The 25,020-nt window shown below is 49.9% G+C and overlaps 1 protein-coding gene across 2 annotated transcripts in view; it reads right to left on the bottom strand.

The window, feature by feature from the left end:
• Positions 1 to 1,550: 1,550 nt before the first annotated feature.
• Positions 1,551 to 25,020, bottom strand: part of LOC119956814 (CD276 antigen-like) — a 330,224-nt gene continuing 306,754 nt past the window's right edge. For both annotated transcript variants that reach the window (XM_038784260.1, XM_038784259.1), the window contains one exon: positions 1,551 to 5,103. In XM_038784260.1, the coding sequence (XP_038640188.1) occupies positions 5,081 to 5,103 (23 nt within the window). In that variant the 3' untranslated portion in view covers positions 1,551 to 5,080. The remainder of the gene's footprint in view (positions 5,104 to 25,020) is intronic.

Consider the following 25,020-nt stretch of genomic DNA (forward strand, 5'->3'; position numbering starts at 1 on the left):
TGGTGACAACTAGGGTCAGCCCGTCTGTCTTTTTCACAGAGTGTGAGCTAACAAGGCCAACAAACTGGCAGCTTTTACTCCTGTAAACCTAAGTTACTAAATGCATCATATTGAGGTTGGGACAGTAACTCTTCCATTGGGACCCTGCCCCCAATGATGATTCATTCTCTTTGGGCAAACGCGAGTGGGGCTCTCCCACGTGACTGGGACATCCAGAAAGTGAGCAGGGTTCTCAAGCCCTGAAGGGTACGATAGGAATTTCCCATCCCCTCCGCCAATGTCGGGCCCAGAACATTCTGACCTTTTACTGAGTGGGGGGTGGGCATCCGGTCTGGGTGACCGTTCCTTATGGCCACCCTAATATTTGTTTCCCCGCTGTCCTTTACCGAGATTTCCAATGGTCTATTGGCCAATGGGGATTTAAAACTCCCGCTGCGTATTCAGCAGCCCTTTCCCAAGCTTTCAGCATCTGACTTCCTCGCCCAGGTCCTAATGTCTCTGTGACTCCGAACAGGGCCAGCTCATTGGGGTTGTGGGAACATTGGTGGACCTATCTTGTCAGGCCCTGTAGACTCTCCAGCACCATCAAAACCACCATCATGCCCACCTCACACTCCGACCACAGAAATTATTTGGGGTGCGGCCTACCAAGCTGGCAGTACTACCAAGGTGGTAGTAGCATCAGCTGAGGCCCCGTATCTAACCGGGGTCCCGTTAGATAGCGTTGTGTTTCTCGGTGCTGCGAGCACCAGGAAACACTTGGTTAAACAAGCTCGCTATGGGACATAGTCCCCATTTGGTTCGATCGCGCCCTTGGTCTTTTAGTATAATAGAATATAGCTGGAGGGGTGCACGTCAATTGGTCTTCTGAGGAAGTGCAATGTAGATTTACCAGAAGGATACCTGGATTTAGAAGGCTAAGTTAGATGAGTTGTTTAACTTTGAAAGTTGAGGGGTAAGTTGGTCTAAGATATTAAGGGGAACAGAAAGGGGTGGAATGAGGGAAGCTATTTCTGTTACTGGGGGAGTGGAGGACGAGCACAATTTGAGAACTTCGGGTTTCTGGTTACATCTCCACACCAAGGGTGGTGGAAGTTTGGATCTCTGGGCTGGAATTCTCCAGCCGGTGGGATTCCCGGTTCCTGACGGCAGCGCACACCCCGCCCGTGGGTTTCCCAGCAGCGTGGGGGGGGGGGCTTCAGTGGGAGATCCCATTGACAAGCGGCGGGAGCAAAAAATCCCGTCGCCAGCGAAACTCGCGGCTGGGGACCGGCGAACACGCCCCTGTTCTGAAACGGCAATAACCCCTCGATCAGTTGTTCATGTTAAATCCAAGATTGAAAGATTTTGTTTCGTGAACCAATAGTATGACGGGATATGGGACAAAGGCGAACATGTGGAGTCACAGCCCAGCCCCAATCTCACTGATGGCAAAACAGGTGCAAAGAGCTTAATCCCATTTCCATATCCCGACAATGTAACTTGCATTGTAAAATCGAAAAAGATCCACCAGTAACGATGGAGCTGGAAAAATACTCGCCTGCGGCATATTTCAACCTTTTAACCTTATTTTATTTCAAGAAATTGCATCAATCCAGTCCCCACCAAACACTGAAACCCACAGCACTTCCCAGAGGCAATATTGAAAATTGCAGAAATGATGACCACCTGTTTGTTGAGACTGGTCATTTTTAAACGGTGTTTCAGTCGCCTAATTATATCATTATTTAATAATAAGTCAGTAAAATAAAAGTTCATGGTGAAAGCATGAGTCACATGGTACAATAGCACCGCAATATAAGTCACATGACACTGTCGCCGGTCATGTGATGGAATAGTACTCTGTGACAATCGCAGTGCAGATTAATTTGGTGCGCTCTAAGCACTCACCCTCCAAAATCTATCACTCAACTTTATTATCAAATTTGTAAAAATGTTAAGTACCAGACCTTCTGTACATATTCAATGACTAACTCATGGGACAGGAGTCTCCAAGCTTAAGGACCTTGAGCCATGCTCTCGCTGTTGTAGACTTCATCTGAACTTAACGCCGAGTTAATGCCTTCTGGCACTTGCTTAACCTTTCTAACTAGAACACAATTATCAAATAAGCGGAATTTGGAATTACTTAATGCCACACCACTGTCGTTTAGCCTTGTCTGAATATGCTGGTTGAGTATTTGCATACATTAACGTCACCGTTTCATATTCGATTCCTTTGCCCATTATCTTGACGCATCTCAGCCAGACGGATATGCAGGTCTTGTTCGCATCTCATTGTAAGAATGTAAATTGTGCCTCCCACCAGGGCAACAGCCGAGAGCTAATGCGACTGACTCTCAAACACCCTCTGAAATGGGGGGGGGGGGGGGGGGGGCAGTTCGGGATGGGCAATAAATGCTGGTCCAGCCAGCAACGCCCACATCCCGTAAATGAATTTAAAAAAACAAGCCACAGCTGATCGAAAGGCGGTTTTGAAATGCGGATGCCCTATTTGGGAGATGACTTGGCATTTTGTGCACACCATGCGATAACAGCAGCCATCTTGGTTTATCGGCAAAAAAGTATTGAAAAGGGGAGCAAGTAGCAGATCCGCTACTCTCAACCCGGTGAGAGACAAAGGGAGGCGTAAAAAAATAAACAGCTACTGGGTCTGCCGTAAAATAACAAGGTCTCTAAAAGAGCCACAATAGCAGAACAGAAGTGAGGAACCTCCATGTAAACCGGATTCAGTTATGAGGATAGATTGGCGAGGTTGGGATGGTTCTCCTTGGAGAGAAGAAGGCCAAGAGGAGATTTGACAGGGATGGACGGGGATAGGGAGTAACTGTTCCCGCTCGTAAAAGAATCGGGAACGAGATGGGCACAGATTTAAAGCGATTTGCAAATTAAGCAAATGTGATATTAGAAAAAAACCTTTTCACACAGTGAGTGACTGGAATCTGGAATGCGCGACCTGGAAGTGTGGTGGAAGCAGGTTCAATCGTAGCATTTGAAGAGGGCGCTAGATGATTATTTGAATAGAAACAATGTGCAGGGGTCTGGGGAAAGGGCAGGGGAATGGCGCTAAGCCATGATGCTCGTTTGAAGAGGCGGTGCAGACACGATGGCTGAATGGCCTCCTTTTGCGTCGTGACATTTCTGTGATTCCAACTGCTCAGCTCACCTGTTAAAAGAACCTCCACAATTCGATAGTGGGAATCATCGCTGCTGAATAGACAACCATCCGACTTCAAAACCTTCACTTCAGACCACACAAACATCTCAACTCCAAAATATATCAGGACAGCACCGAAAATGGTCTAAACTGATCCATCTTTTCTAAGTATCGTTTGATCTTCATTTGTAACTAAGCTTTGGGTTTGTATCTGTGTGTTAGGAGCTTTATCTACTCTTAAGCAACTTCCAGAGCAATAGAGTGAAATAAATGGGCCTTTCTTTTTTTAATAAAACTATTTGCTGCCGGGTTATTTAATATAGAATTTCTTACTCCACGGGGAAGGAAGCACACACTCGCACACAAATACACTGTTCGTGGCAACTTTGCAGGGGCAGCTTTTGAAGTGTCTCTGACAATGCTGTAGCCACAACATGTTGCTATTGCTGAACAGCAGCGCTCGAAGGAGAAGCTAGACAGAGAACCAGGGGGAGGTAGCAGCCTCTGAGTTTCCATCAATTTAAGCAGTGGACGGAAAATAGCGGGTTATTGGTCTGCAATAAGGCACCAGCAGGTGATTTGTTACTGGACTTTGTTGACTTTTAATGTTCTTGACTTTGCAGTCATCTTGACGTTTCACGATCTCTGTGCCATGTTTTTTTTTCTCTTTCCAGTTTAAACTCAATGCCAGGGAGATCTCCCGGCGTCCATCAGCTGTGATGCCAGCGAGCAGGGTAAGCAGCCAATCACATTGATGGATTCCCACAGACAGCAAACCGGAAGGTTAAAAGCGCCTGGTCCTTCATTTTCAATTGATACGCTTGGATAGCAAAACAAATGGTTGAGTGGATTTTGGGCAATAGCTAAAATATAAAGACCTTTGGAAAACAATTAGTTGAAAATGTGTTTTGTTTTATCACAACGGAGAAATTTGACATTGGCATTTGACAAATATGAACTTGGGTTTCTCGGGGTCAGGGAAGGTAGTAACTATGAGGTTAGTGCACCACTAAAAATCAAGCTATGCCTCATTGAACAAGATGACATTTTTTTCTTCCCATGGGTTCGTACTGCAAGACTAATAGTGTGTCTACATTCTCGTCAATGCATTGATTCTCCATTGATTGCAGTCTTTGGGGTGGGCGTGAGTTGGGGGGGGGGGGGGTTGTCCTCATCAGCATGACCTCAGGACAAGCGTAGAATGACTGAGAGCAACATCTGGAACTCCATGGTATTCTGTGAATGTGCAGACTCCCACTCGTTACCATGTTTCAGCAGAGGGAACGACGGTAAAAATGTCACCGCCATTTCCTCAGCGGAGTGCTGCCCTTCAGCTCTAACTCTGTGTTGCTGAGGTTGGGATTGGAGGCCAAGAGGCTTTGCGACACAGCGGCAGGAAAACAAAGGCCCGACGACAGGAAAGACGAAGAGTGCAACAAGAAAGAGAGCGCAGATGTTCAATGGAAGCCAGCACCGCTATATTCAACAGCAATAAAATCGCCAAAGACAGGACAATTCAAATCTACAGCTAAAAAAAAAATCTCCCAGTTGAAAAATTACTTTCCACTTCCACTTTGCATTCTGAACCAGGATGTCTGTTCTTCAGGGGCTGAGCTGGCCACAGAAGGCCGATAGCTCGTACACAACGTAATTAGCCACATTCTTAATATTTTGACATCATATTAGCTTTCAACAGTGATATCTGCGCCAATCCCCAGGATAACGGAGCAAACAGTTTGGCTGAGCAAGTAGATGAAGAAAGGATTTAGCTCGACCCAGCTGTGGTGTTCAGGCCTCAGTTATTCCCAGTCCCCAGGTCCGGCTTGGTTGGGTTATACTTCATGATTACAACTGTGAATAAGGCAGCAAAATGGTGAAGCTCTTGTCGAAAGGCTCTTGGCTTATTTTGGGTCCTCCTCCGCGTCATTCGAGCACTTCCTCCTCCGCTGAAAGAAAAAGAGACAAGAAAGAGGTGGGACATTTGATCAGAACAAGCTCGCATGGGGCTGGATCGTATGGCCAGCAACAAAAGTACAAACATGATCAAGAAGGATCGCTTGGCCCGTTATTTTTACAGGCTCATTTATTTTGCGTAGATTTAGCGCCTTAACGAATGCGTTGAGAAACGTAGGCAGATGTTTTTGGAATGAGATGTCGAGCCAAGACCCATCCGCCAATTCAGGTGGAAGGCAAAGACCCCATCAATCTTTGAAGACACGTCTTCTCCCTCTGTCCTTACCGAACACCCCCCCCAAAACAGATTTGTCTCATTGCTTTGTTTTAAAAAAATATTTCAAAGGATGTGGGCACTGTTGGCAAGGCCAGCATTTGTTGCCCATTCCTAATTGCCCTTGAACCAAGTGGTTGGTTGGGCCATTTCAGAGACGTAGTTAGGAGTCAACCACATCGCTGCGGGTCTGGGGTCATGTGTGGGCCAGACCGGGCAAGAACGGCGGATTTCCTTCCCTAAAAGTCAACCAGATGGGTTTTTACAACAATCAGTTTCAGGGTCACCATTACTGAGACTAGCGTTACAATTCCAGATTTATTAACCAAATTCAATTTCCACCAGCTGCCATGGTGGGGTTTGAACCCGTGTGCCCAGAATATTACCCTGGGTCTCTAGAATACTAGCCCAGGGACAATACCACATTGCTCTGCACAATTAGGCTGGCACTTCCGCAACGCTGAGCGCAATTCTGAAGTAATTTGATGGCTTCGATGTGGATATACGCGCTATATAGATTTTTAATAGGGCAGCACGGTGGCGCAGTGGTTAGCACTGTTGCCTCACAGTGCTGCGGACCTGGGTTCGATCACGGCCCTGGGTCACTGTTCGTGTGGAGTTTGCACATTCTCCCCGTGTCTGCGTGGGTCTCACCCCCACAACCCAAAGATGAGCAGGGTAGGTGGATTGGCCACGCTAATTTGCCCCTTAATTGGCCTCACTTGAGGAAGGAGCAGTGCTCCGAAAGAAACCTGTTGGACTTTAACCTGGTGTTGTAAGATTTCACTTCTTACTATGCCCACCCCAGTCCAACTCTGGCATCTCTACATCATGGCTACCATCGACACTTCTTAAATGAGGAAAGGCGGGGACAGTCTGTTGGAGGGAGGTGTCATTACCCCCATGAGGGCCACGGGGAAACATTCATTGATCTCCGCATGGGACTCGTGGGGCGGGATTCTGCGGGAATCGGCAACTCCGGCGGGAAGGAGTGGCGTGAACCACTCCGGCGTCGGGCTGCCCCAAAGGTGCGGAATCGGCGCTGAGGGGCCTCTGCCGGCTGGCACGAGTTGGCGCTCCCACGCATGCGCAGTGGGGTTCATCTCCGCGTCGGCCATCGGGGAGGTCCACAGCAGCCGACGCGGAGGAACAGAGTGCCCCCACAGCACAGGCCTGCCCGCGGATCGGTGCGCCCCGGCGCCGGAGAATTCGGCAGCTAGCGGGGGCGAGATTCACGCCGCCCCCTGCCGATTCTCCGACCTGGCGGGGGGGGGTCGGAGAATCCCACCCGTACAGTACAAGCTCCCCACGTGGGGGGGGGGGGGGAAGGGCACAGGCAAACTTACTGGGGCCCGTTATGAGTAAGGTATAAGAGCAGGCCCAACTCAGGGCCTGGTGTAACAAGTCCTCCCAGTTGGATCACACTGGGAGTGAGATGCTGCATTTTGCAGACTTGTAAATATATAAATAAATCCATCTTCTCTTAAGTCAGCTTTCCTCTGAGGAGCGAATTCCAGAGTGTGGGGCTTAAGTGACTCAGGTCACCAGTGATGGAGTCACAAAGGTATGAATATAGAATTGGAGGAGTACAGAATTACAATGAGAATGATTTACAAAACCGGAGCGGTGTCAACTGGCAAACTTCCCTGCCCCATGATAGACGTTTGCCTTTTATTTTAGTGCCTCTCAGGATATTGAAGGATGGAAGTTCTTACGCTGAGCGCATGCAACATCTCGAGATGTGCTCCCCCATTGCGCTGTATTCCTCCTTTGGGACTGAATCTTTAGGAACTGTCAGCAGACAGCATGCGAGTCTCCACCCATTCCTTTCCCAGAATGCACTTGCAGCAATGCTTCCCCCCGCCCCCCCCCACCGCTGTTGAAACGTAGAGCAGGAGTTGGCCGTTTATACCTCGAGCCTTGTCACCGTTCAACCTCGTCATGCCTGATCTGCATCATCACTTCGTTTAATCTACTTTGCTTCATGTTCATCGATAGGCTGATCCACTAAAAATCTATCTACAGAAGGCAAAGTATCATAGAGGCTAGAAATCGGAAAATATAAGCAGAAATGGTGGAAGCACGTCGAGAGAGAGAAACAGAGTTAATATTTTGGGTTCAGGGTCCTTCATTTTTTAAAAATTCGCTCACAGGATGTTGGCTTCGCTGACTAGGCCAGCAACTGTTGCCCATCCCTAATTGCCCTTTGAGAAGGTTTTGGTGAGCTGCCTTCTCGAGCTGCTGCAGACCCTGAGGTGTAGATGCACCCACAGTGCTGTTAGGGAGGGAGTTCCAGGTTTTGACCCAGTGACAGTGAAGGAACGGCCGACATATTTCCAAATCAGCGTGGTGTGTAGCTTGGAGAGGAACCTCAAAGTGGTGGGGTTCCCAGGTATCTGCTGCTCTTGTCCCTCTAGATGGTAGTGGCCGTGTATTTGGAAGGCGCTGCCTGAGGAGACTTGCTGCGTTCCTGCAGTGCATCCTGTAGTTGTTACACACGGGTGCTACCATGCCTTGGGAGCGGAGGGAGTCAATGTTTGGTGGATGGGATGCCAATCAAGCGGGGCTGCATTGTCCTGGATGGTGTCGAGCTTCTTGAGTGTTGTTGGAGCTGCGCTCATCCAGGCAAAGTGGAGAGTGTTCCATCACAGTCTGGACTTCTGCCTTGTAGATGGTGGTCAGGCTTAGGGAAGTCAGGAGGTGAGTTACTTGCAGTAGGATTCCTAGCCTCTGACCGGTTCATGTAGCCATTGTATTTATATGGCTAGCCCAATTCTGTTTCTGGTCAATGGGAATCCCCATGATGTTCATAGTAGAAGATTAAGCGATGGCAATGCTATTGAATGTCATGGGGTGACGGTTAGATCCTCTCCTATTGGAGATGGTCAATGCCTGGTTCTTGTGTGGTGCAAACGTCACTTGCTACTTTACAGTTCAAGCCTGGATATTGTCCAGGTCTTGCTGCATTTGGACACGGACTGCTTCATTATCTGAGGAGTCATAAATGGTGCTGAACATTGTGCAGTCATCCACAAACATCCCCACTTCTGACCTTATGCTGGAAGGGAGGTCATTGATGAAGCAGCTGAAGTTTGTGCCTTGGAACACTAGCCTTGAGGGATCCTGCAGTGATGTCCAGGAGCTGAGATAATTGATCTCCAGCCACCACAGCCATCTTTCTTGGTGCTGGGTATGTGTGCAACTAACAGAGATCCTTCCCCATTGACCTCAGTTTTGCTAGGGCTCCCTGATGCCACACTTGGTGACTCGGGCAGTCACCCTCACCTCTGGAATCAAGGCTGTAATGAGGTCAGGAGCTGAGTGACCCTGGCGAAACACAAACTGAGCACCTGTGGGCAGGTTATTGCAAAGTAAGTGCTACTCGATAGCACTGGCGATGACACCTTCTATCACTTTGACGATGATGGAGAGTAGGCTGATGGGTCGGTGATTGGCTGGATTGGATTTGCCCTGAGTTTTGCAATTTGGCCAATTTTCCACATTGCCGGGTAGATGCCAGTGTTGGAAAGACTTGGTAGTGGAAAGACTTGGCTTGGGGTGCAGCAAGTGCTGGAGCATAAATCTTCAGTACTATTGACGGGATATTGTCAGGGCCCATAGCCTTTGCAGCATCCAATGCCGCCATGTTGTTCCATCACATGGAGTGAACTGACTTAAGACTAGCATGTGTGATGCTGGGGACCTCCGGAGGAGACCGAGATGGACTCAACATTTCTGGCTGAAGATTGTTGCAAATGCTTCAGACTGAGGTGCTGAGCTCCCTCATCATTGAGGGTGGTAGGGCAGCACGGTGGCGCAGTGGGTTAGCCCTGCTGCCTCACGGCGCCGAGGTCCCGGGTTCGATCCCGGTTCTGGGCCACTGTCCGTGTGGAGTTTGCACATTCTCCCCGTGTCTGCGTGGGTTTCACCCCCACAACCCACGGTAACTTCACTGAAGCCTACTTGTGACACTAAGCGATTTTCATTTCATGTGCAGGGTAGGTCAATTGGCCACATTAAATTGCCCCTTAATTGGAGAAAATAAATTGGGTATTCTAAATTAAAAAAAAAAAAAATAATTGAGGGTGGGGATATTTGTCGAGCCTCCTCCTCCAGCGAGTTGCTGAATTGGCCAACGCCATTCACTGATGGATGTGGCAGGACTGCAGAGCTTAGATCTGATGCGTTCTTTGTGGAATCGCTTAGCTCTGTCGATTACTTGCTGCTTATGCTGTTTGGCACACAAGTAGTCCTGTCTTGTAGCTTCACCAGTTTGACACTTCATTTTTAAGATATCGCTCCTGACATGCTCTCCTGCACTCTTCATTAAACCAGGGTTGGTGGTAATGGTCGAGTGGGGCGTATGCTGGTCCATGACGTCACAGATTGCGGTTGAGTACAATTCTGCTGATGGCCCACAGCGCCGCATGGATGCCCAGTCTTGAGTTGCTAGATCTGTTCTGAATCCCTCCCATTCAGCACGGTGGCAGTACCACACAACACGAAGGAGGGCTTCCTCAATGTGGAGCTGTGGCTTTGTCTCCACAAGGACTGAGCAGTGATAACTCCTGCGATACTGTCATGGACAGATGCATCTGCAGCAGGCGGCTTGGCGAGGATGTCAAGTATATTTTCCCCCTCTTGTTGGTTCCCTCACCACCTGTCACAGACTCAGTCTGGCAGCTATGTCTTTTAGGACCCAGCCAGCTCGACCTGTGATGGTGCTACCGAGTCCCTCTTGGTGATGGGGGTCAGTGTGTGGTAATCAAAAGGATGATTTCCTGCCCATGTTTGATCTGATGCCATGAGACTTCTTAGTGATTGGAGTCGAGGTTGAGGATTTCCAGGATAACTCCTTCCCGCCCGTGTACCACTGTGCTCCCGCCCGTGTACCACTGTGCTCCCGCCCGTGGACCACTGTGCTCCCGCCCGTGGACCACTGTGCTCCCGCCCGTGGACCACTGTGCTCCCGCCCGTGTACGACTGTGCTCCCACCCACGTACCACTGTGCTCCCACCCATGGACCACTGTGCTCCCACCTGCGCTGGGTCTGTCCTGTCGTTGGGAGAGAATGGCAATGTCAGGCTGTTGCCCAATTGTGACACAAATGGTTCAGCGATGCCTCCCTGAAGGATCTCCTCCAGGTGGTCCAGGAATAACGGGAAGTCATGTTTCCCTGTGCAGGCAGCCTGGATGGAGATTGTAGCAGGGATTAGCAGCCGTTGGGTTCACAAGCAAAGCTGGGTCCAGTGCAGAAAAATTTCAAAGTGGTATTCCTACGGGAATCAAGCAGTATGAATGTGCAGGTGAGACGGATGTCAGGGGGCAGGAGCTTGGGGTCTGGGCTTCCTTACCAGACATGTGCGAATCGAAGGAGATCAGGAGTGTGTGTATGTGTGAGGGGCGTGTGTGTGAGGGGCGTGTGTGTGAGGGGCGCGTGTGTGTATGAGGGGGGCGTGTGTGTGTGTGAGGGGCATGTGTGTGTGAGGGGCATGTGTGTGTGTGTGTGTGTGTGTGTGTATGTGTGTGTGTGTATGTATGTGTGTGTGAGGGGTGTATGTGTGTGTGAGGGGTGTGTGTGTGTGTGTGAGGGGCGTGTGTGTGTGTGAGGTGTGTGCATGTGTGGGGCGTATATGTTTGTGTGTGCGTGTGGGACATGTGTGTGTGAGGAGCGTATATGTTTGCATCTGTGTATGTGAGGAGCATATATGTTTGTGTGTGCGTGTGTGAGGAGGCGTGTGTGAGGGGCATATATGTTTGTGTGTGCGCGTGTGAGGGGCATATATGTTTGTGTGCGCATGTGGGACATGTGTGTGTGAGGAGCGTATATGTTTGTGTCTGTGTATGTGAGGAGCATATATGTTTGTGTGTGCGTGTGTGAGGGGGCGTGTGTGAGGAGCATATATGTTTGTGTGTGCGTGTGTGAGGGGCATATATGTTTGTGTGTGCATGTGTGAGGGGCATATATGTTTATGTGTGTATGAGGGGCATATATGTTTGTGTGTGCGCGTGGGTGTGTGTGTGAGGGGTGTGTGTGGGTGCAGGTGTCTCCCTCTCTCCACACCCACCCCCCCAAGAGACCGCAAACAGCCCATACCGTCCCGGAGTCACGACAGGCCCACAAACCGTTAAGTTAATGCCGGTGGTGATGGGATGGAGACTTTATGTGATCATTAATTGCCCAGTTAAGGCCCCCTCTTACCCCACCACTCCCCTTCCCCCACAGCATTTAGAGTCACTTCAGGAGATTATTTTCTAAACCGTTCAACAATACTCCCAACATAACTTTGAAAAGCTTCACCCGTGTGCACAGAAACAAATAAACCTTCGCATCGAAAAATTTATTCATGGAAAAATACCAGAAGGGACTTTCTAAATTATTCACCAGTATCCTATTTGCAGATCAAAGGCGTGAGATTGTCCAGTGGGAGACTGAATCAAACTAGTAAAAGGCAAACTCAGGAAGTATTTTTTTTTCCACGGAACGGGTGATCAACACTTGAAACGTATTCAGCGACAGCCGGGTGACTCACGAACCACTCCAGTCACTTGCGCAAAGGGTCCTGACGCCCCAAAGCCTGTCCACCATCTACCAGGCAGAAATCAGGAGGCTGATGGCATACTCTCCACTTGCTTGGATGAGTGCAGCTCCAACAACGCTCAAGAAGCTCGACAGCAGCCCCGCTTGATTACTCCCCCTCCCACAAACATTCACTCCCTCCACCACCGAGTCACAGTTCCATTTCCATCGCTCCGACTCAAGTGCGGAGGGAGTGCAGCATTGTTGAGAGGTGCGGCTATGAAACCTCTGTCCTCATGGATGGGTGTAAAAGATCCGACGCCACCATCTGGGCGAAGAGCAGGGGAGCTGCCCCCAATATCCTGGTCAATAATTGCACCTCAGCAGAATGACAGGTTGGGCGAGTGGGCGGATCAATGGCAGATGCAGTATAATTTGGATAAGTGTGAGGTTATTCACTTTGGAAGCAAAAACAGGAAGGCAGATTACTACCTGAACGGCTGAAAATTGGGAGAGGGGAGTGTGCAGCGTGACCTGGGTGTCCTTGTGCCCCACTCGCTGAAAGTAAGCATGTAGATGCAGCAGGCGGTAAAGAAGGCTAATGGTATGTTGGCCTTCATTGCAAGAGGTTTCTAGTATAGAAGCAGGGATGTGTTGCTGAAATTATACAGGCCCTTGGTGAGGCCACACCTAGAATATTGTGTGCAGTTTTGGTCTCGTTCTCTGAGGAAGGATGTTCTTGCTCTCGAGAGAGTGCAAGGAAGATTTACTAGACGGATTCCAGGGATGGCTGGACTGTCATATGAGGAGAGATTGACTAGGTTGGGATTGTTCTTGCTGGAGTTCAGAAGAATGAGGGGGGATCTCATAGAGACTGATAGAATTCTAACAGGTCTAGGCAGGGTAGATGCAGGGAGGATGTTACCGATGGTGGGTGTGTCCAGAACCAGGGGGCACAGCCTGAGGATTCGGGGTAAACCATTTGGGACAGAGATGAGGAGACATTTCTTCACCCAAAGTGTGGTGAGCCTGTGGAATTCATTACCACAGGAGGTAGTTGATGCTAAACATTGAATATATTCAAGAGGCGGCTAGATATAGCAGTTGAGGCGAATGGGATCAAGGGGTATGGGGGAGAAAGCAAGATTAGGCTATTGAGTTGGATGATCAGCCATGATCGTGATAAATTCTAGAGCAGGCTCGAAGGGCCAAATGGCCTCCTACTGCTCCTATCTTCAATGTATCTATGACAGAAGCAGATTATGTGGCCATAAAACATCACTGTCAGTGGGAGCTTACCGTGCATGATATGGCTGTGAATGCACATCACAAAATACCTCACTGGCTGGAAGACACTTTGAGATGCCCTGGGATTGTGAAAGGCGCTATACAAATGCAGGTCTTTCCTCTTGCCCTTTAAGTGAAGGTTCAAAACCTGAAATCATCATTTGGGGAGCCTGGCATCTGTTCCCCAATCTTCCGGGACAAGCAAAATAATAGGGATTGAATGGTCTTCCTTCACTGCAATTGTCTCTCAATCCTGCGAGTACTCACGAGTCACCACAAGCAACAATTTGGGCAAACAGCCATTGTATTTTGAACTGCTCATCCCAATTAGCAAGGAATCGCTGTCATTCAAATCCTACTCAAGTGTCTTATGGCTTCAGTTTGACTGCATTTAAGTAGCGCTTAAAGAATATGCAGCACAAATTGACCATTCGGCCCATTCATCTTCTTCACCGTAACCCTCTATTCACTTATCATAGAATTTACAGTGCAGAAGGGGGCCATTCGGCCCATTGAGTCTGCACCGGCTCTTGGAAAGAGCACCCTACCCAAGGTCAACACCTCCACCCTATCCCCATAACCCAGTAACCCCACCAAACACTAAGGGCAATTTTGGACACTAAGGGTAATTTATCATGGCAAATCCACCTAACCTGCACATCTTTGGACTGTGGGAGGAAACCGGAGCACCCGGAGGAAACCCACGCACACACGGGGAGGATGTGCAGACTCCGCACAGACAGTGACCCAATCCGGAATCGAACCTGGGACCCTGGAGCTGTGAAGCGATTGTGCTAACCACAATGCTACCGTGCTGCCTCATAGGCATGTCTAACTGCCCCTTAACTAAATCTATACCAGTTGCTTCAAGGACTCCCTGTGGTAGCAGGTTACACACTCTCTCCACCATGGAGTTTATTTTTATTTGTGGGTATCGCAGTCTGTGCCAGCATTTATTGCCCATCCCTAATTGTCCTTGAGGGGGTAGTTTAAGAGTCACCCACATTGCCGTGGGTCTGGAGTCACATGTAGGCCAGTCCAGGTAAGGATGGCAGATTTCCTTCCCTAAAGGACATTAGTGAACCAGATGGGTTTTTAAAACAATCGGCAATGGTTTCATGGTCATCGTTAAGACTTTTAATTCCAGATTTTTATTGAATTAAAATTTCACTATCTTCCCTGGTGGGATTTGAACCTGGGTCCCCAGAGCTTTACCCTGAGTCTCTCGTCAACTAGTCCAGTGATAATACCGCCATGCCACTACCTCAAACTCTCCACTGGATTTCTCGGCGACGGCCTTATCTTGACGGCCTCCAGCGTTGCAGTTCCTCACAAGCCCAAACCAGGACTTCCTCGCGGAAATTGTAAAGAGATAAAAACCACGAACCAAGCAATTTTTTTTAAAAAAAGCTTGAAGTCTGCTCTTCCGCAGGATTGCCACAGAATCTTCTGGGTGACGAGAGACAGAGAGAGAGAGAGAGAGAAACAGCTGAAAGGCGGGGTTAAGAAGCACAACTTAGAGAGACGCCTCTGGAGATCAACCGCCTCAAGTGTGAGCTGTCAACCACACTGACATCGTTGGGTTGCTGCCTCGGTGAGTCAGTCAACAGCATCCCAAAGGTGCAGGGCAGCCGAACGGAAAACTGACAACTTGAAGTGAGTCAGCGACTGAGGCACGAAAGGAAAGAAAGCAGCAGCGGCAAGGAGGAGGAGAAGGAGGGAAAACAAACAGTGCACAGTGCCCGGTTAGTTGGGCTCCGAGGTGCAGGAGGGGTTTACGGAGAGATTGCCGAAGCACACGGGGCCCAGACGGCAGGAGGCACGGCCGGAGCGATTCCAGTCTGGGATGCTCAAGGGGGCCAGAATGCGAGGGCTGCAAATGTCTGAAGAGGGTCGAGGAGCTGGAGGGGACGATAAGAGTCAGGGGCCCACGAGGCCACGGAGGGATTTGAAAGACGTGGCCAATTTTGTTTTTAAACCGAGGCATTGCCAATGTTGGCGAGCTGACACAACAGTGTTGGTTATGGAGAGAGATTGGATAGACCTGGATTGTTTTCCTTGGAGGAGAGGAGACTGAGGGTGTATAAAATGATGAAGGGCGTAGATAGAGTAGACAGGAAGAATCATTTCCCCTTGGTGGAGGGGTCAATGACCAGGAGGGGCATAGATTTATGGTCAGGGGCAGGTGGTTTAGAGGGGATGGTGAGGAAAAGCTTGTTCACCCAGAGGGTGGTGGGAGTCTGGAACTCGTTGCCTGAAAGGGTGGTGGAGGCAGAGACCCTCTAAGATGTCTTTAGATGTGCCCTTGCGATCCCAGGGCAGACATGGCTACGGGCCAAGAGCTGGAAAATGGGATTAGAATAGATAGGCGACTGTTTTTGACTGGCGCAGACACGATTGGCCGAAGGGCCCATTCTGCGCTGGATGATTCTATGGGCACGATCCAATGGCCACCGTGCATCGGATAAGTAGCGCGGTGCGACGCGACGTGGCCGATAAAAGCCGGGAGACCCCGCTCCCGGGATCTGCCTGGCTCACAACGCCGTGCGCGATCCAACGCGATCTCGAGAGATGCTGCGATGCAAATCCTGCCCACTGTGAGCGGGATCACGTTTTGGCAAATCTGCATATTAGCGCGACACATCTCGCCTCACTCTAACGTGCAGGTTCCCAAGGGACCCGAGGCTTTTGGATTCATCCCATTTGCTCGGGCAAGCAGTGGTCCCCACCAACAGGGGACCAGGCGGAACGGCACTCGTGGGGGTTTCCCAGGAGGTCAGAGGCCCTCAGCTGCATGCCCTTTCGGCAGGGTGGTGGCCTGGCACTGCTGGTGCCACCCAGGCACCCTGGCAGTGCCACCTGGGTGCCAGCCTGTCACTGCCAGGCAGCATTGCCAGCTGGCATGGGCACTGTCAAGTTGGCGGTGCCAAACCGGCATTTGTCTGCGTGTTTGCCGGGGTTGGGTGTTGGGTGAGATGCAGGGAGACCCTCCCACAGTGCATTCGGGTTCGGGGGGGGGGGGGGGGGAGCAGGGGGTCTGGGATTGCTTCGGGGGCCTCGGAGATCAGGACGTCATTTAAAAATGCGAGTCGCGTTCAATAGCCACGTCTTTCTCTGCAACGCGAACACCGGGGAACGCGAGACTCTAACGTGGGTGGGTGAATGAGGTTGGCTGCAAGTGAGGCTGTGGACAGCCCAACGTAGGGTGACCTCCGGGTTGGAGAGGGTGGAATGGGCAAGGCCGGTCTGGAGTGCATTGAAATAGTCAAAACAAGTGACTAAGGCATGGAAAGGAAATCCTTCTGGAACTGAGCCATACCCAGAAGGAAAATAAACAGTTCAGACTCGTATTCCGATTGCCTCGATTTGCTGCGTTATTTTTCTTTCTGGGTATGGATGCCAGAAGGGTTGATTCCCTGATTTGTTTGGGCTTTAGAACATAGAACAGTACAGCACAGAACAGGCCCTTCGGCCCTCGATGTTGTGCCGAGCAATGATCACCCTACTCAAACCCACGTATCCACCCTATACCCGTAACCTAACAACCCCCCCCCTAACCTTACTTTTTAGGACACTACGGGCAATTTAGCATGGCCAATCCACCTAACCCGCACATCTTTGGACTGTGGGAGGAAATCGGAGCACCCGGAGGAAACCCACGTAGACACGGGGAGGACGTGCAGACTCCGCACAGACAGTGACCCAGCCGGGAATCGAACCTGGGACCCTGGAGCTGTGAAGCATTTATGCTAACCACTGTGCTACCGTGGCTTTGTTTTTCTTTCTGGGTATTGATTCTAGAAGGGTTGATTCCCTGGTTTGTTTGGGGTTTATTGATATATTCTCATCCTCGGGCCTAAATATCTCTCTTAAGTTCTGGATATAAAATATTGTTGACTTTTAATAACACTTTCAGGTTTAATTATGATCACAAACAGCTCTCGTGGCCAACTCCCCATTTCCAGCCCGAAACATAAGCTTATTCAAAATAATGCCACCCTCATCCCATCTCACAGTTCTGCCACCTAACCATCATCCTCTGCCAGGTCACCTCCATTCGCTCCTTTTCTGAGGACGTATCAATTTAAATCAGTCTGGCTGTCATAGTCGTCCATGATCTTGTCCCTCTCTGCCTTTGTCACCTCCTCCAGCCCTACAGGCCTTCAACACCTCTTCACTACTCCGATTCCGAACTCTGGTTTTTATTGCTCCACCGTTGCCTTCAGACGTCTGGGCCCTAAGCTCCTGTCGTTAACTGCCCCCCTTCACTTTCCCCTTTTGTAGACATTCTTTATAAAGCTACATCTTCGTACAAGCTTTTAGCCGGCCTATCTTACAATGGTCTTAAGTAGCGCGAATTTATTTTTAAATCCTTCATGGAAATCGCTGGTTGGTCCAACATTTGTTGTCCATACCTAATTGCCCTTGAACTGAGTGGCTTTCTATGTCACTTCAGAGCTATTGGGCGCAATTCTCCGCACTCACGACGGTGCGGAGAATACGGCCACGCTAGTCCGACGCCCTCCCGCTATTCTCCCCCCCCCCCCCCCCACGCCCGACTCCCGATACGAATCGCTGCCGCCGTTTTTTTACATCCAGCAGCGATTCTCAGCTGTCCGATGGGCCGAGTTCCCAGCCCTTTACGGCTGTTTTTACGAACGGCAAACACACCTGGTCTGGCCGTTCGTAAAAACAGCCGTAAAGTCCCGATTTTTAAAACCATGGCACCGATTGGCACAGCAGTACCACGGCCGTGCCAAGGGTGCCATGGGCCCGCGATCGGTTCCCACGCACACTTTGTCCTTCCGCCGCCCCGCTGTATCACTTTGCGGGGCAGCTGAGGGGCATCCCAGCCCGCGCATGCGCGGGTTTCGCGCGATGATGTCATCCGCGCATGCGCGGGTTGGAGTCTTCCAATCCCGCATGCGCGGCTGACGTCATATGACGCGTCAGCCGGCGCAAACTCTGGCAAGCGGGCTTAACGAAATACGTTAAGCCCGCGATGCCGGAGTTTACGGCGGCGGCATGCTAGCCCCGACCGGGGACCAGAATCGGTTCCCGGTCGGGGAGGGGGGGGCTGGCGTCAAACCCGCCCGGATTTAACGCCAGCCTTACGATTTCTACCCTCTGGGAGAATCGCGCCCATTATTTTTAAAGAGTCACATGTAGGCCAGACGAGGGAAGGATGGCAGATTTCCTTCAGTGAACCAGATGGGCTTTTACAAAGCAATGGTTTCATAGTCATGGCTTGCATTATGAGATGATTAATTCCAGATTTTTATTGAATTCGAATTTCACCATTTGCCATGGTGGGATTCGAACCCAGATCTCCAGAGCATGACCTTGGGTCTCGGGATTACTGGTCCAGTGACAATACCACTTCACCACTAATGCTCCTCATGGAAGTTTTACTATGCTAAAGGCGTGATATGAATGCAAGTTGCTGTGGTCGAGGAAGAAGAATAGAGAGAGGATCTGACGCAAGTTCAACTGGGAGTTTATCAGGCGTTTTGGAATAATTCCAAAAGATCCCTTAACTAAAGCAGGGGCGGCATGGTGGCACAGAGGTTAGCACTGCTGCCTCACGGTGCCGAGGACCCAGGTCCGATCCCAGCCCCAGGTCACTGTCCGTGTGGAGTTTGCACATTATAACTTCATAAGACAGAGGAGCAGAATTAGGCCATTCAGCCCATCGAGTCAGCTCTGCCATTCTATCATTGGTATGTTCCTCATGGGCTACCTACAATGCTACAGGCCAAGAGCTGGATTGCGAGATCAGCCAGAGCATCTCCTCCCTAGAACACATGACCAAGGAGCAGGAGTCGGCAATATAGCCTCCCAACTCTAAACACCTTCAATGTGATCATGGCTGATCCCATCCTGGCCTCAACTCCACAGTCCTGCCCGTTCTCCATAACCCTTCAACCCCATTACCAATTAAACATCTATCTAACTTCTCTTTCCTCACTCTGGAGTAGTGAATTTCACAGATTGACAACCCTTTGGGAGAAGCAGTTTTTCCTCAAATCTGTTTAAATTTGCTGCCACGTATTCTAAGATTATGATCTCTCGTTTTAGACATTCTCCCCGTGTCTGCGTGGGTCTCACCTCCATAATCCAAAGATGTGCAGGCTAGGTAGATGGGCCACACTAAATTGCCCCTTAATTGGGGGGAAAAAAGAGAATTGGGTACTCTAAATTTATTTTCAAAAACGAAAGCTTCCAATAGAAGGTTGTTGCCGGTGAAGACAGAGTTAAAGAAGAAGCCATCCATCGTAAAAATAAAACTTGTGCTGCTTAACAATGTTGTTGCCAGGTAACCAAATCTGCAGTGCCTCTACGCTAAACCCATAATGCCTTGCGCTAAAATACTGTGAAAGAAAGTTGTTCTGAAAGGTTTCCATGACTTCATCAGCTGTGGAGCCACAATTTGAGATTTGTGTTTACAAAAGCCGACAATGCCGACAACGAGGAGCATTCTTGGAATGGAATGGAACATTCAAGTATCGGGCATCCCCTGCGAAGGAGATTTTCCTCTCGCCCCTTCAACTCATGCATATTTTACAACTGAACTTGCTGGAAGTGCGAGCTGATAGTGACGTGGCGAGGGAAACGTGGCCTCTTGAGACCCTGGTGAACGACAAGAACAACATTCCGTCCCCTTGATTGTTGAGAATTGAGGATTGGGATAGAAACTGGGGGAGAATACAGAAGGAAATCGGGAGAATTAAAGTCAAGTCCTTTTTTTTAAATTTAGAGTATCCAATTTTTTTTTCAATTGAGGGACAATTTAGCTTGGCCGACTCACCTACCCTGCACATCTTTTTTGGGTTGGGGGGGGGGGGGGGGGGGGTGCGCCCCACACAAACACGGGGAACATTTGCAAAAAGTCAAGTTAAGAACAGAAAGAGAAGCAAAGAGAGGGCGGGGGGGGGGGGGGGGGGGGGGGGGAGCGAATCTTCCAATAGTTACTCTAAGTGCTGTCCCCGGTGACGAAGCCTGGCTCACAGACAGCTTTTTTCGGCAGATATTTCAGCGCTGAGAGTAAAGAAATGATGCAGGCGTCCCTGGGCCCGTGGCGCTGGCAGGGGCAGGGCCTGATAGAGCCAGCAAAGCCGGCTCCACCGAGATCGGGGTGCCTTTTTTTCCAAGAGCTCCCCTCCCACACCCACCGGGGCAATCCCTCTTACCAATGGAGAATAGCCAATGTTGTTCCTTTATTTAAGAAGGTAGCAAGGATAATCCAGGGAACTACTGGCCGGTGAGCCTTACGTCAGTGGTAGGGAAATTACTGGAGAGAATTCTTCGAGACAGGATCTACTCCCATTTGGAAGCAAATGGACGTATTAGCGAGAGGCAGCATGGTTTTGTGAAGGGCGGGTCATGTCTAACTCTTTCGAGGAGGTCACAAAGATGATTGATGTAGGTAGGGCAGTGGATGTTGTCTATATGGACTTCAGTAAGGCCTTTGACAAGGTCCCTCCTGGCAGACTGGTACAAAAGGTGAAGTCACACGGGATCAATGGTGAGCTGGCAAGATGGATACAGAACTGGCTAGGTCATAGAAGGCAGAGAGTAGCAATGGAAGGGTGCTTTTCTAATTGGAGGGCTGTGACTAGTGGTGTTCCGCAGGGATCAATGCTGGAACCTTTGCTGTTTGTAGTATATATAAATGATTTGGAGGAAAATGTAACTGGCCTGATTAGTAAGTTTGCGGACGACACAAAGGTTGGTGAAATTGCGGATAGCGATGAGGACTGTCAGAGGATACAGCAGGATTTAGATCGTTTTGAAACTTGGGCGGAGAGATGGCAGATGGAGTTTAATCCGGACAAATGTGAGGTAATGCATTTTGGAAGGTCTAATACAGGTAGGGAATATACAGTGAATGGTGGAACCCTCAAGAGTATTGACAGTCAGAGAGATCTTGGTGTACAGATCCACAGGCCACTGAAAGGGGCAACACAAGTGGAGAAGGCAGTCAAGAAGGCGTACGGCATGCTTGCCTTTATTGGCCGGGGCATGGAGTATAAAAATTGACAAGTCATGTTGCAGCAGCATAAAACCTCAGTTAGGCCACACTTGCAGTATAGTGTTCAATTCTGGTTGCCACACTACCAGAAGGATGTGGAGGCTTTAGAGAGGGTGCAGAAGAGATTTATCAGGATGTTGCCTGGAATGGAGGGCATTAGCTATGAGGAGAGGTTGAATAAACTTGGTTTATTCTCACTGGAACGACGGAGGTTGAGGGGCGACCTGATAGAGGTCTACAAAATTATGAGGGGCATAGACAGAGTGGATAGTCAGAGGCTTTTCCCCAGGGTAGAGGGGTCAATTACTAAGGGGCATAGGTTTAAGGTGCGAGGGGCAAGGTTTAGAGGAGATGTACGAGGCAAGATTTTTTACACAGAGGGTAGTAGGTGCCTGGAACTCGCTGCTGGAGGAGGTGGTGGAAGCAGGGACAATAGTGACGTTTAAGGCGCATCTTGACAAATACATGAATAGGATAGGAATAGAGGGATACGGACCCTGGAAGTGTAGAAGATTTTAGTTTAGACAGGCAGCATGGTCGGCACAGGGTTGGAGGGCCGAAGGGCCTGTTCCTGTGCTGTACTTTCTGGGGTTGGGCGGGGGGGGAGTGGGCCTAGGTAGGGTGCTCTTTCAGAGGGTGGGTGTGGATTCGATGGGCCAAATGGCCTCCTTCTGCACTGTAGAAATTATTATTTTTTACAAATTTAGAGTACCCAATTAATTTTTCCCAATTAAGGGGCAGTTTAGCATGGCCAATCCGCCTACCCTGCACATCTTTGGGTTGTGGGGGTGAAACCCACGCAAACACGGGGAGAGCATGCAAACTCCACACAGACAGTGACCCAGAGCCGGGATCGAACCTGGGACCTCGGCGCCGTGAGGCCGCAGTGCTAACCACTGTGCCACCGTGGTGCCCTGATTGCAGGAATTCTAAGCATCTGCTCTTTGCTCTATCACAGTGGTGGGAGATTGGCCGTCAGCGGGATCATCCGATACCGCAGCTGTCAATGGGGTTTCCCGTTTTGTGCACATTCGCCCCCCCACCCTTGCCATCGGTAAATCCACGCCAGGGATTTGACGTCTGCAGCTCCGGAAGGTCCCACCTGCGATGACTGATCCTGGAGACGGTGGTAATGTCACCGATGACATTTAAATTTGCTTGATAAGTCTGGAATTGGAAGAGTAACGGCGACCATGAAACTATCATCAATCGTCATAAAGACCTATCTTTAGACCTAACGCTCTTTAGGGAAGGAAATCTGCCGTCCTTGCCTGGTCTGGCCTACATGTGACTCCAGACCCACAGTGACGTGGTTGACTCTCAACTGACCTCTGAAATCGTCTAGCCAGCCACTCAGTTCAAGGGCAATTAGGGATGGGCAACACATGTTGGTCCAGCCAGTGATGCCCACATCCCATAACAGAATAAATAAAGATTCCCCGAAATTTAAAAGGTTAAGATATGATTTAAACAATGGTTTCAGGGTATAAAGGGACATTGATAAGGAACAGGAAAGTCAGCACCCGAGTCTACTCTCCCCTTTTGAGAGAGGGTTGACTGGTGGTGATTTAACCCGAGGGTCGCCACACCTCAGTTGAGGGGCAAGGTTGAGAAGGCGGAGCCTTCATGACTAACCTCAGCCGCTACGGGAATGGAACCCGCGCTGTTGGCTTCGCTCTGCATCACGAACCAGCCGTCCAGCCACCTGAGCTAACCGACCTCCCACAGGAAATAGGAAGGCTAGGTCACGAGGCCCCTCGAGCCAGCGCCGCCATTCAATAAGAGCATGGCTGGGGCAGCTCGGCGGCGCAGTGGTTAGCACTGATGCCTCACGGCGCTGAGGTCCCAGGTTCGATCCCGGCTCTGGGTCACTGTCCATGTGGAGTTTGCACGTTCTCCCCGTGTTTGCATGGGTTTCACACCCACAACCCAAAGATGTGCAGGGTAGGTGGATTGGTCACGCTAAATTGCCCCTTAATTGGAAAAAATGAATTGGATACTCTAAATTTTAAAAAAGCTTCTCGAAATTAATGGACCTGCAGGATGTGTGCAGGTGTGGGACAGAAAAGTAAAGTGAAAGTTATTTGATATACACAGTTGAAGTTTTAATTACATGGCAGGAAAACACAACAGTGCTCACTACAGTGCCATTTAATTAAGGGCAGCATGGTAGCGCAACTGATTAGCACTGTGGCTTCACAGCGCCAGGGTCCCAGGTTCGATTCCCTGCTGGGTCACTATCTGTGCGGAGTCTGCACGTTCTCCCCGTGTGTGCGTGGGTTTCCTCCGGGTGCTCCGGTTTCCACCCACAGTCCAAAGACATGCAGGTTAGGTGGATTGGCCATGATAAATTGCACTTAGTGACCAAAAAAGGTTAGGAGAGGTTATTGGGTTATGGGGATACGGTGGAAGTGAGGGCTTACGTTGGTCAGTGCAGACTCGATGGGCCGAATGGCCTGCTTCTGCACTGTATGTTCCATGTAAATGGAAAAAATGAATTGGAATTTCCAAATTAAAAGAAAATAAGATGGCGGCAGATCTGATTGTAACCTGCACTCCACATTTCTACCTTAACCCCATTGTCGATCAAGAATCTAACCAACTCAGTCTTAAAAATATTTCAAGGGTCTGCTTCCACTGCCTTTTGAGGGAGAGAGTTCCAGAGACTCCCGATCCTCGGAGATTCTCCTCATCTCCTTCCTAACTGTTCTCCCCGTGTCTGCGTGGGTTTCCTCCCACTGGGGCTGTTTAGCACACTAGGCTAAACTAAATCGCTGGCTTTGAAAGCAGACCAAGGCAGGCCAGCAGCACGGTTCAATTCCCGTACCAACCTCCCCTAACAGGCGCCAGAATGTGGCGACTAGGGGCTTTTCACAGTAACTTCATTGAAGCCTACTCGTGACAATAAGCAATTTTCATTTCATTTAGCCCAAAGATGTGCAGGTTAGGTGGATTGGCCATGCTAAATTGCCCCTTAGTGTCCAAAAGGTTAGGTGGGGTTACTGGCTTACGGGGATAGGGTGGAGGCCTGGGTTTAAGTGGGGTGCACTTTCCAAGGGCTGGTGCAGACTCAATGGGCCAAATGGCCTCCTTCCGCACTGTAAATTGTCTGATTCCATCAGTGTGCAACCTCTACTCTTTAAACAGTGGTGCCTAGTTCTCAATTCCCCATAAAATCTGGGATTAGGTGTTGGTTTAGCACAGTGGGCTAAACAGCTGGCTTGCAATGCAGACAAGCGGGTTCGATTCCCGTACCGGCCTCCCCGAACAGGTGCCGGAATGTGGCGACTAGGGGCTTTTCACAGTAACTTCAGTGAAGCCTACTTGTGACAATATGCGATTATTATTAAGATCTTCTTCACGTCCATCCTGTAAGGACCCCTCACAATCTTCTTTGTTCTTTAATAATTTTTAGTATAGTCACCAGTAGGCTTACATTAAGACTGCAATGAAGTTACTGTGAAAATCCCCTAGTCACCACACTCCGGCGCCTGTTCGGGTACACAGAGGGAGAATTCAAAATGTCCAATTCACCTAACAGCACGTCTTTCGGGACTGTGGGAGGAAACCGGAGCACCCGGAGGAAACCCACGCAGACACGGGGATAACCTGCTGACTCCGCACAGACAGTCACCCAAGCCGGGAATCAAACCTGGGACCCTGGAGCCCTCGGACAATTTGGCAGAACCCGACAGGGGTCCGGCGCGGAAGAAAGAAGTGCCCCCACAGAACAAGCCCGCCCACAGATCAATGGGTCCCGATCGCGGGCCAGGCCACCATGGGGCCGGAGAATCGCC

Source organism: Scyliorhinus canicula, chromosome 24, assembly GCF_902713615.1.
Source record: "Scyliorhinus canicula chromosome 24, sScyCan1.1, whole genome shotgun sequence".
Taxonomy (NCBI): domain Eukaryota; kingdom Metazoa; phylum Chordata; class Chondrichthyes; order Carcharhiniformes; family Scyliorhinidae; genus Scyliorhinus; species Scyliorhinus canicula.